The sequence below is a fragment of the Mytilus trossulus genome, chromosome 6 (genome assembly GCF_036588685.1).
Source record: "Mytilus trossulus isolate FHL-02 chromosome 6, PNRI_Mtr1.1.1.hap1, whole genome shotgun sequence".
NCBI lineage: Eukaryota > Metazoa > Mollusca > Bivalvia > Mytilida > Mytilidae > Mytilus > Mytilus trossulus.
Genome location: NC_086378.1, coordinates 64,237,613 through 64,250,706, shown reverse-complemented (window position 1 = coordinate 64,250,706; position 13,094 = coordinate 64,237,613). Strand labels below are relative to the sequence as shown.

General features: G+C 31.6%; 1 protein-coding gene across 8 annotated transcripts in view; it reads right to left on the bottom strand.

Annotated features, from left to right (window-relative positions):
* The window catches only part of LOC134721676 (GATOR2 complex protein WDR59-like), a 42,720-nt gene extending 29,626 nt beyond the window's left edge, over positions 1-13,094 (bottom strand). For all 8 annotated transcript variants that reach the window (XR_010107907.1, XR_010107906.1, XR_010107908.1 and 5 more), the window contains exons 1-12: positions 13,003-13,094; positions 10,151-10,200; positions 9,428-9,563; positions 8,110-8,198; positions 7,540-7,620; positions 7,043-7,080; positions 6,152-6,240; positions 4,834-4,950; positions 3,065-3,142; positions 2,362-2,521; positions 788-867; positions 278-499 (exon numbers count right to left, since the gene is read on the bottom strand). Coding sequence is in view for 5 of the 8 variants with exons in the window: in XM_063584830.1 (XP_063440900.1) it covers positions 278-499; positions 788-867; positions 2,362-2,521; positions 3,065-3,142; positions 4,834-4,950; positions 6,152-6,240; positions 7,043-7,080; positions 7,540-7,620; positions 8,110-8,198; positions 9,428-9,563; positions 10,151-10,200; positions 13,003-13,059 (1,197 nt within the window). In the remaining 3 variants the exon portion in view is untranslated. The remainder of the gene's footprint in view (positions 1-277; positions 500-787; positions 868-2,361; positions 2,522-3,064; positions 3,143-4,833; positions 4,951-6,151; positions 6,241-7,042; positions 7,081-7,539; positions 7,621-8,109; positions 8,199-9,427; positions 9,564-10,150; positions 10,201-13,002) is intronic.

The following is a 13,094-nucleotide window of genomic DNA, read 5'->3' as shown; positions in this document are numbered from 1 at the left end:
AAGGTCCACACTGTAAAAAAAAATTAATCAAAAATTAACCCATTTTAAAATGCTTATTTAATATTTCTGGAAATGTAGAATATTCTACTTTTCAGTAAGAATACAATTATGGATATTTCAGAAATAGTCATGGATTTTGCTTTTCTATTTCAACATTTATATTACCTATGCAGTGCATTCAAAAATCTGAATCTAATGTGCATGTACCTATAACTTAAACTCTTTATCCCCACAAACACAGAAATGTGACTCAACAATCATGTGTTCATTAAATTACCTCATCTACTCTAACATTATCTATAGCTACATTGACCATCATAAACTCCTGTTCTAAAGTCCGTGGTTTCTGACCAGGATATACTTCAGGACTAGCGGACATCTGTCTCTGGAAGTCCATTTCTTGGTTAGTAGGAGGACTGGAGCCATTGGTTTCATATGGTAATGATGTGCTGTCACTTTCTGAAGAATCACTTATCTCACCAACATCTTGACCACATAACTGGTCATTTGGAAGAAAAATAAATAATATATATCAGTTTCAGAACATACCAAAACAAATAGTTGTAATCAGAAAGATATTTTTTTAACAATATCAATATTGTTTATTTTTAGCTGTTGCACCAGAGGGGACTTTTTAATGCTGATTACAGTACCATTTATAAATGATATTGCAATAATGCAATACCACTCAATATTGCAGTCTATTTTTATGGGAATTGAAAAACAATTATACTTTCATGAATATTTAATTTTGTGATATTTTCAAAACATATAGTCAATCAATTACCTTTTGTAAGTGTTGGTCTATTTTCCATATCCGTAAACTTTGATCTTTGGACCATGTGACAAGGTGATAGTCCTTGAGACCTTTATAAATAAAAAAAGAAACACTTAAATACACTTAGAATTTCATTGGATTTGATCTCAGTCATTATGTTGTTTTTATGAAGAAAAAAATATTTGAAATACAGCAAAATCATTTAAAAACAATCATTTGACCTTTGTAAGTTTTCTATGAGTTTTATATTTTAGTTAATTTATAGATTTCAGAGTTTAGTATGTCCATTTTCACTGAACTAGTTCCCATTTTTGGGGGCCAGCTGAAGCACACCTCCTGGTGCAGGATTTTCTCACTGTGTTGGTTGCCTTTGGCTGTTTTCTGCTCTTTGGATGGGTTGTTCTCTTAGTCACATTCCCCATTTCCATTCTTAATTTTATGTTTACATGAAAAACAAATTCAACAGGTATCTGAGTGAATACTGAATATTTCTTGTACATTTAACAATTATAATTAAAACTAGAGGCTCTAAAGAGCCTGTGTCGCTCACCTTGGTATATGTGAATTAAACAAAGGAAGCAGACAGTTCATGACAAAATTGTGTTTAGGTGATTGTGATGTGTTTGTACATCTTACTTTACTGAACATTCTAGCTGCTTACAATTATCTCTATCTATAATGAACTTGTCCGTGTAGTTTCAGTGGAAAATGTAAGAAAAAATTTACAAATTTTATGAAAATTGTTAAAAATTGATTATAAAGGACAATAACTTCTTAGGGGGTCAATTGACCATTTTGGTCCTGTTGACTTATTTGTAAATCTTACTTTGCTGTTCATTATTGCTGTTTACAGTTTATCTCTATCTATAATAATATTCAAGATAATAACCCAAAACAGCAAAATATCCTTAAAATTATCAATTTAGTGGCAGCAACCTAACAACTAGTTGTCCGATTCATCTAAAAATTTCAGGGCAGATAGATCTTTATCAGATAAACAATTTTACAGATTTGCTCTATATGCTTTGGTTTTTCAGTTATAAGCCAAAAACTGGATTTTACCCCTATGTTCTATTTTTAGCCGTAGCAGCCATCTTGGTTGGTTTGCCTGGTCACAAAACACAATTTTTAAACTAGATAGCCTTATAATGATTCTGGCTATGTTTGGTAAAATTTGGCCAAGTAGTTTCAGAGCAGAAGATTTTTGTAAAAGTTAACTAAGATTTACGAAAAATGGTTAAAAATTGCCTATAAAGGGCAATAACTCCTTAAGGGGTCAACTGACCATTTTGGTCCTGTTGACTTATTTGTAAATCTTACTTTGCTGAACATTTTTGCTGTTTACAGTTTATCTCTATCCATAATAATATTCAAGATAATATCCAAAAACAGCAAAATTTCCTTAAAATTACCAATTCAGGGGCAGCAACCCAACAACGGGTTGTCCCATTCATCTTTTAGGCCAGGTGAGCTAAAAATTGAGGTCAATCTTCAACACAACTTGATGATTTAAGTTTTGTTAGAAGTGAATGTGTAAATATAGAATCTTAATTAAATTAACTAATTCCATTTTTTAAATTTACCTTCTGCTTGTTTTCTCCATTCAAATTCTAAAATAACATCTTGATGGCCTACAAACTGATGTACAGGTGCTACATAATTCTCAAAATTCCACAAATATAAAGAGTTCTCTCCTCTTCTAAGTTGGGGAACAACAGCTGTTATTAGTCCATGGCCAAATGGCTGCAAGAACAATTTTTGTAGTGATATGTCTATATATATGAAGGAAGAGAGTTATATGTGTAAAATAAAAGCCATTAAATATTAATTTTCCTTTTATTTATTGAGTGAAAATAGCTTATCCAAAACTAATGAAAACGATATCAAATAAATTTCAATCAACTACAAAAATTTTGAATCATGGAATAAAATAATTTTCACATTTATATAAGACATTCACAAACAAGATAGGGTCCCTAGTACATGGATGACCCATCTGCAGTATCAGTTTCTATGTTCAGTGGACCTTGAAAATGAGGTAAAATTTCTAATTTGGCATTAAAATTAGAAAGAGCATATCATAGGGAACTATGTACTAAGTTTCAAGTTGATTGGACTTCATCCACAACTAACTCGACCAAAAACTTAACCTGAAGCAGGACGGACTGAGGAATAGACAGACGGACGAAAACAAACAGACGCACAAAATGACACATAGACCAGCAAACATTATGCCCATAAATGGGGCTTAAAAAACTTCCCCAGTAATGTAAAGATAGAACTTACCGTGTACCTTGCTCTCCATACAGGAGAACCAGATGTAATGACACCTTTACTCTGACGAGGGTTGGAGGTATCCCAAAACTGAAATACATACAACAATCAGGTTATAGATATTAGAATATTATATATCATATGAGCTTGTGATTTGTTTTAGTATACAGAGGACTACTACATTCAGAGTTATGCATGAAATAACTAGCAAAACTCAAAATGAAGGAATAAACATTAATATACTGGACTTTTTCTGTACATGATATTGCAAAAGTGCAATAACCATTAATATACAAGATTTTGCAATAGTGCAATTACCATTAATATATATACAAGATTTTGCAATAGTGCAATAACCATTAATATAACAAGATTTTGCAATAGTGCAATAACCATTAATATACAAGATTTTGCAATAGTGCAATAACCATTAATAAACAAGATTTTGCAATAGTGCAATAAGCATTCATATACAAGATATTGCAATACAAGTTTTTATCATGTTTGTACAATTTTAATATGTTGATCAATATACATTTTTCTAATGAACTTTTGCTGTTTACTCTATTTATATGATATACTTACAATGTAGTCTATCTTTTAAGATTGCCTCACAACCAATCACTTGGTTTTCTAAGGACAGAAACCTTGGGCCATTTAACACTTATTATAATGTTAAATAATCTGTGAAGAAGAAAAACTTCCCAAACGCTACCAAGCCCATCTTTTTGTACAGAACTGAAATTTACCCTCCCTGAAAGACCCATAAAATTGGTTTTCAGAATGTTTCAGACCATAAAAAGGTTACTGTATATTCAGAAATTATTGGGAAAAATGTGACAGGGTCATTATCGCAATAAATAAAACTCAAGTTTTTAATTTTTTTTTAGATGAATCAAACAGTTTTTGTCCAAATATTGCAAAAATCAAAATCACATTTTAGTCTCAAATGACAAAATTGCAATAATAAATGCACAAAATAATTTCTGAATTTACAGTTATTTCAATTCATTATTATGCGCTTATCAAAGCTCTGTGGGTATTTATTTTCATTTACCCTTTAGGTCATAGAAAAGTATGAAAAAATCAATTATCAGGTAAAATGAGATATGTTTGGTTTCTGTAGGGTTAAATTCAGTAAATAAATATATATACGTCGTCAGGGTCCGCCCATTTAGGGGAGAGGGTTCTGTATAACACTGAAGTCATATGCTCTTCTGATTGGTAGATAATGTTTGTAATAAATATTTTGTGGCAGATGGATCAAAACTAGAGTTGAAAAAAAAATAAAAAATAAATGCTGAATGTACTAATTTTTTCTACTACAGGGTTGAAGAGTAATGAGGGTCAGTATAGGAATTCAGTGCGAAACTACATTGTTCGAAAACAAGGCCATGTGAATGCCCAAAAATGCCTCATGACCCCATGTTTTTATTGGTGCAAAAGATAGGGCTACATTTGTACTTTCATGAATGTTATATGAAAATGTCCAATTTCTAAAGGTAAATCAGGTATAAATTTAATTCCATACACAGATTAGCAATAAAGTCAATGGGAGATTTTTTACTGAATTTACCCCTGTAATGGTTTTTTAAACCAATCCAAGTACAGTTTAAGATATACCTACATCACTTTATGTGTGGGACAGACAGAAATTTTCATCATGAATATCATAAAGATTACCAATAGATGTCAAAAAATTGTCAAGAGGCATTTGAACCAAGCCAGCTAAAAAATCGTTAAAGCATATATTTCTTTACATTTTTTATTATTACACTGACCTTGACAGTACCATCCTGACTTGAGGTTGCAAAGTTTGTCTCACTGTCTGGACTCCAGTCTAAACCATGGATCTTTGATAAATGTGCAGCTATATACTGAAGAGGTGAACTTCCCTTCTAAAAACAACAAACAGAATACTGGTATCATTAATGGATTTTTTTATATATCACCAATCAAGAAGACAAGCAGACCTCTCACCTTGATATCTCACAACACTATTTGAAAAGGAAGTATTGTAGAATCATAATTATTCCTGGATTCCATTGGTAAAGATGAACCACAAATTCTGATGTTTAACGACAATCAAATTTCTATGGGCATAGGTAAGGGGAGGGTTGGGATCATGCCTACATGTTTAACCCTTCCACATTGTTGACATATGTGCCTGTCTTAATTTTTGAACCTGTAATTTAGTGATTGTCATTTTTTTATGTGTTAACTATTTGTTTTCATACACTTTTGTACAGAAATAAGACAGTTAGTTATCTTGTTTGAATTGTTTTACATTGTCATTTCGGGGCCTTTTGTGACTATGCTGTATGGGCTTTGCTCATCTCTCTAACTTTATAGATTTGAACCTTTGAAAAAAAGACTGGCCTTATAAAAGGAGATTTCCAAGTTTTTGCAAAATTGTGTAGACTCAAGCTAAAAGGAGTAGGTCCGGTAAGGACTCATTTTGGCCTCAAATTTCAGTTTCATCTGACGAAAGATTTTACCACTTTTTAAACACTTACGTGGCTATGTCACCTGATTCAATTAGTTTTTGTGAAAGATTTTAACGAATTTAATCATTAAAAACGATCCGATTCAAGCTCAAATATGAAAAATCTCTCAAATATGCCAAAAAACGTCACTTTTCATATGGTTTTTGTCAAAAATGAAAGTGGCCGCATTCGTGTTCATCCACAACCTTTACATATGTTATGTATTATCATAAAATACAACTTACAAATCAATATTAAGGATGAACACGAATGCGGCCACTTTCGTTTTACACGGAAACCGTCTAAAATTTAACTAAATTGATAGAATTTTGAAGATTTCAGTAATTTAGCATGACTCAATGGTGCTACAATCTGATATATGTGCATTGTATTGTCAAAAACAGCCCATATTTATGTAGCAGAAGCATTCAACTGTCCAATAAATAACTAAAAGTTTACATTTTAACAATTTTGTAAAACTGTTATATTTTGGAGCCAAAAAGGGGTCTTACCGGACCTACTCCTTTGGCACTTATTATTTGCATGTATAGCAGTCACACAAACACTGCTATATCCTTATCTATGGTAATCTATTTTTACATTGATAACTTACTCTAGGATCCCACAGCCTAACATCTCCTTCATGTGTTGTAGCAAATAAATTGTTAGTCACTTTGTTCCATTTTACTTGAGAGGCTCCGGCTATGAATAAAAAAAATATGGAATTTAGAGTTTATTGTGTTACTTGAAATAGAGATAAAGAGAACATACTGTAAAGTGTCACAATCTGCAATATAAACTCTATGTCAAAGCAAATACTGATTTATTCCTTAAATCACAGATATGTTTTGAATGTACATTGAACTTGTTAGAAAATGTTGACACATTGTAAAAATTTAACTTTGAAAACTAGCATTAAGTGAACTGTGAGTACTACTGTGGATTCATTTATTTTCGTGGGTATCAATTTTCGTGGAATGCTGAAAACTTTCAAATTCGTGGATATTAGATTTCGTGGTTTTGCTAATGTCTGTATACAAGGCCTATTGAAAATATGTTATTCATTGAACATTCACCTTTTCCCACGAAAATTGGTATCCAACGAATATAAATGAATCCACAGTATGAGATTGATACATAATGTTGTCATGTTGTTGGTGGTTCTTTGTGATTAGTACTGATATAAAGAGTCCAGCACTTTCAGCTGATTTTTTTACCACATGTTTTATTGTTGTAGTGTTAAACCACTATTATTATTTGGGTGAGGGTTGTGCGTCAACCTAAACATGTTTCACTCTCCATCAATTCTTTTGGTTCATATCCCAATCAAGGAGCCAGTAATCTAGTAGTTGTTTTAATAGGTGGGTTTTTTTCAGTTGTTTTTTGTTAAATACAAATCAGCTGTTGGATCTCTCTTTTCTTAACGAATATACCTCTTTTGGAGATGGAATTTTATAGATTTACTTACAGAGAGATATAATTATTTGTGCATGACATTACTTACCTACTGTCTGAAATGAATTTGATGGTTTCTTTGGATCCCTGAGAAAAAAATTGTAATTATTAGTTTATTTAACACACTGTTGAATCAGATGGAGTTAACACATCTTAGTCTCCCATCTGATACCCTATCAATGTGAGATAAAGAAGTAGTTCAAAACTTTGTTGCAGTAATAACTCTTTGCTGAATTATTAAAGTGGTTGAATAAAAAATTGACTGAGCTAAAGATGTTGTTTGTTAAGTGATTGGGTATACTGCTGTAATGATGTTGATCTTTGAGGCTATTTATTCTATATACATTGACACAGTGTACAAAGTGAGCTTTAAAACTTGTGATAAAATATTATATGTTGTCTTATATGTTTCTATTTTTGCATGGTTTTCGGTTGCTGTCACATTGGTAAACACTCAAAAATGTTTACTCATGGGAAATTTTCTTTGCAAGAAAACAGTCACATAAATATAAAGTATATCTCTTTTTAATAACTCTTGTCAAATACCTTATATCCCACAAATGTGTGTAAGAGTCCACTGAACAGGAAGCAATTATGTTGACATCAAAGGGAGACCAATCTAAATCACTGAAATTTAAATCCTCATAATGATATCAAACAGACAAATTATCGAATTACTTTAATCACAGTAGTTTCCAATTCCTTTAGGTTTTTCCATAGAATTTAATCATTTTATCAAAATTTTGTATGCATTTTAGATCTTATATCTCATCTTGAAAAGTTTTTAAATTGTTGCCAGCATTCAGAATAAAACTTTGGAACAATAGCAGGTTATAATATCATGTTTAGTTTTACCTTATTGTTTTTTTACATTAATTCGCTGTTGGTTTTCCTGCTTTATTTTCCCCCATTTTGTCACGTCAGGTCCAACTATAAGTTATGTTTTGGGTTTTGCTCATTGTTTAGGACCACAGTGACCTACATAGTTGATTACTTTCACATATTTTGGTTTCTTATTGGTAATAATAAAAATACCATTTTTAATAAAATTTAAATATCATGTGACCACAGACATGATTGTGTATTATTATCATCTGTAAGTTCAAAATAAAATACCTGACAGTTCTGGAATGTCCTCTCATAGAACATTTCTGATTAATATTTCCATAACTCGTCCAAGAAAATAAATCTAATCTCTGGTTACACTGAAAATAACAACATTATCCATCAATTATATTTTCTTTATATAATATGGTTACACAAAATTTTAATGTAATATCCATTATTAACATAGAAATGGTTTTAATCAGGAAGAGTGTATATGGTCCAAGGACACAGTTATCGTCCATTGGTTTACGTTGTCTACGAGTATAGTCCCTAGTGTAAACAGTGTATAACTTGCATGTTTTATTTTATACACTTTCCCAATTTATTTCTTTATATTAAATGCATGAAATATTAAGTAGGGGAATGTAATTACATGTCAAAAAAATTTGGGTGCTGAAACTTTGTTAAGTAGTGAATTGGTCCAGTTCTAAAAGGTCAAATTTTATCACCTCTGAAGCTGTCAAACTGAATTTTACACCCCCTTAACACAGAATTGTCAATATTTTGAGTTAGAGCTGGAAGAAGTTTCTATAATTTTGATATTATTTGTCTCACTGGCAGTACACTACACTGTAAAAGTATTTTTGAGAAAGAGCAGGTGCGATTTTTTTAATTTGAATTTATTGTCTAAAAGAAATGCACTACGAAATAACTGTGTTCTCGGGCCATATACCATGTACATAATTAGAGAAAAAAATAGAAATATATATGTACATATAATGATGTATCATAGAAAAGTCACATGGTCTCATAAGAACTACCACTTAAAGATTCATCATTGCATTTTATGCTAAAATAATTTAATAACATGAAAATATTTCTTAGTGGAATCATGGAAAAGAAAAACAAAAAACAATCCTTACAAACAGATTTTGACGTAAAAATTATTAAATTTAATCTCTCTAAAAATATTCCACAATACAACATTTGCATTGGACAGCATTTGTTTAACAATCAACAGGATGCCCAGCAACATAAATTGTACCTTAGAACAGATCATAAATAAATCAAACAAAATACATTGAGTGTGTAGATAAAGGTAATATCTTTGGTTTGCTTGCTTGTCAGCTGAACAGAAAAATCATTATTAAGGTATACTACCCTCCATTCTGAGTAGTTTTCTCCAACAGACAGATACATTGGTTATCCGTTGGACTAGTCTACTCTTAAAGGAGGGTAGCATACCAAACTTAATAATGACTTCGCGGTCCGGCTAGCAAACAAGCTAACAATAGGAATTACTCTTACCTACACACTCAATGTATTTTGCTGTAAGTGACAAAGTATTTTGCATGCCTTAGCCAATGATCAAATCAAACAAACTTACAGCTGTAGCAAATAGATCTCCACAGACAGGATATGGATGCCACTCTACACAACTTATATCAAATTTACTCTGTCGTGTCAATTTTGTTACTCTATCTGTTGGATTGTCTAAATCTACCAAGGTCATCACTTTCCGGCTACAAAAAAAGAGAATATTAAGAACATGTACCAGGGTAAATATAAGTTATTGTGATCGTGTCCTCACAACTTTAAGGAAATCTGATAATATACAAAATGGTATATCAAATTGATAGTATAAATTTTATATAACATGTACATGATGTATGTCCAAGAAAAAGATATAACAAAAAAAAAATTTAACCAATGAACCATGCAAATGAGGTCAAAGTCTGATAAAACCTACAAGTAAACATCTAGTGTTACACAATTATATTATAGTAAACCAATGGCTTATACATTTGTAGTACATGTATCTAAGATGACAACAAAACTGAACATATATCATGGATTCATGAAATGAGGTCAAGGTCATTCTCTTTTAAACATGTACCTTATGAAATGTAAAGCTTGATACTAATAGTTTACTATCTTTATGGTTGCTGCATTACTACAGCAAATAAGTCTTGCATTCTGAAACATTCAGAATTTCTGTGTCATTTGGTCCCCCTGTGAAGAGTTGCCTCATTGGCAATCACATCACATTTTCTTTTTTATACATTACAGAAGGAGAGACAAATCCAAGGCATCAAAACTAATTACTTACCCAGCTAAGACTGCAAATTGTCCAGTGCAGTCCACTGCCATTGCACTTGCCTGTAATGTAAAACAATACAACAATATATCATCATGATTATACTACTGTACACACAGGTATTTCAAAAGCCTTTTAAGGGCACTAGCTATGAGATACATGTATATAAAAAATATGATTTTTTTGTTCATTCAATAATGAATGTAAAATAGTGAAATAATATATCGTTTTTAACAGCCACTATGGTTCAATTTTGTCAATAAAAGCTAAAAAAACATAGATGATGAATTATTCACTTGCAAGTGAATACTTTGACCTCATTGATTATCCATGAGAACTGCTGCCCTGTCTGAGACCCTTATACAACAGAGAACATTAACTCCTTAGAAAAATTCCAAAGACTTGCAGCGAGATGTGTATGCTACAACTACAAATATACTGAAAGTGTAACAAACATGATTAACACACTTCACTGGCCAACATTACAACAAAAAAAAGACTCAAAAGCAGATTAAATATGTTCCATAGAATAACAAACAACAAAATTGCCATACCAAATACTGACATATTAATTAAAAGCCAATCAAACACCAAGTCTAGCCACGAACAAACATACCAACAAATTTGATGTAGCAAAGACAGTTACAATTTTTCATTTTTCTGCCAAATTATAAAAGACCAGGGCTCACACTACTTCAAAATTATAGGAAGAAGTGACTTCTCTTTTTGAAACTGATAGGGAGAAGTGGTGAGATTTGAAAGAGAAGTGCTCATTCACGCGGTGCACTACAATGTTTGGATTTTACTGTAGTATTAAAGGTCATTTGTAAATAAAGTTCTTTTAATATTGTTCAATTCATATCTGAGTATTCAATTAAAATAACATTTCAAATTAAAAGTTGTTTAAATTTTACTATGGTCCTTGTGAGAAACTACCAACTAAATGTCTAGCACTAAAAAAAAATTTTTTTTTTTTTTAAAAAGGTAAAGAATTTATAATATATCAATTACAATTAAATAAAAAACTATCTTGTGAATGAAATCAATGTTTCTCATCAAAAGATATATAAAGGTAAGCTGGGCCATAATATATTGATATTAGTGTAATAGTCTAAGAGTTAAGCAACTTTACAATAATTTACAACAATCCATATAAATTATAGGGAATTATATACACCAATCACTGATGAGTTTATTTAAATGTAACCAAAAGTCTTTTAATGTGTGTGGAATGCGTAATTTTTCCTTTAAGGATCAATACTCTTCTGTCAGATGTTCCATCCGTGCGTCCGTAGTAATTTTTGTAAAAATACGGATTTCGGTCATAGTTGGTCCGTTTCCGATCCGTAGTTTAGAAATCGGACAATGGCGACGATTGCAAGAAAATTTACAAAAATAAACGATCTTTGACAAGTTATTTGGAAAGGATCATGACGTTTTTAATGCAATAAATGGATTGAAAATTTACTGGGGGCAACTCTAATTAAGTTTAAATGAAGTAACAAACTTACAATGTATTTTGCAGCCGAAAGTTAGGTTGATGTACGTTTTCGAGTAACAAGCACCGGAACTTTCGGAAGTGCACCAAGTGATAAAATGTTGTATTTTTATCAAATAACTTGCTACACACTACAAAAGCGATGCTTCAACCTCATTTCATAAGATTATTAATCGTTTATGTCTAAATTCCTTTAATTATCAATAAAAAGTTGATGTTTCATCAACTTGGTAAAAATTTAAAATGTCCGATGGCGGAAGCGACTGAAAGCGAGTATCATAAACAACAGGGCGACTTGTCTTCCCTTTTGGGGGTCGGGGAAAGCGGAGTGACGGTCGGGAAAGCGACTTCTTCGCTCAAGTCGCCTGGTAGCGTGAGCCCTGAAGACTGGAACAAATTACCTGAACCAATAGCCTGCAGCACCACTACTGAGTGCTTCAAGGAGAAACTCACTAGAGAGATGCTCCTTGTCATTTACAAACACTTACATGTTTAATATGTGTCTTGTTTTTATCTTAAACCAAAAATTCAAAATAAAAATTGAAAAATATTAGTTACAATGTACATATACATTTATAGCTTGTTGTTCGGTGTGAGCCAAGGCTCTGTGTTGAAGGCCGTACATTGACCTATAATGGTTTATTTTTTTTATAAATTGTTATTTGGATGGAGAGTTGTTACATTGGCACTCACACCACATCTTCCTATATCTTTTTGTATATATAAAAATTAAAAAATTATTATGAAATTCTAAATATATTTTTAATCAATAACAATATTGTTAAACCAGGCATGTGCTGGAAAGTAATCAACCAGTTGATATTTTTCTGAATAAAAAATTGTTAAACCAGGCATGTGCTGGAAAGTAATCAAAAGAAGAACTTCAAACAGACCCCCCTCCCCATGGTTTTCTATGGTTTAAATGGAATTAAGAATTAACTTATAAGAAATAACATTAAAAATGTGGTGCACACTGTTAATTAACCTGCTCACGCGTTATTCAGTGTGCACCAAATTTTTTATGTTATTTCTTCATAGACAGAAAAAATATTACAGTCCTTCCTTAATTTTTTTTAGACTTTTTTAATAATTTGTATTAATTTTCTCGTTAGCATGATTTATTTTTGTCAGTTTTACAGTAAACTGAAGGTTGAATTCATTGATGAAGACCGAAAGTAATCCATAAGCCAACCCTAAAATTATTTCCCTTTTCGTTCTTTTGACCAGTTTTGGCTGTGTTCTCAGGGAAAATACTTTTAAAGGTGGACTGTTCTAAATGTTAACCTTTTCTCCTGGCCAATATTGTACATCATACCCTAATGGAACCTATGACAAGTATGTTCTACTTTATTTTCAGTTAATTTACCTGTAAATCCCCATATTCTGCAACTGATTGTTCGCCACTCCATTGTGACATTTTCATGGATCTCCATCAGTACGGGGATAGACACGAATGTG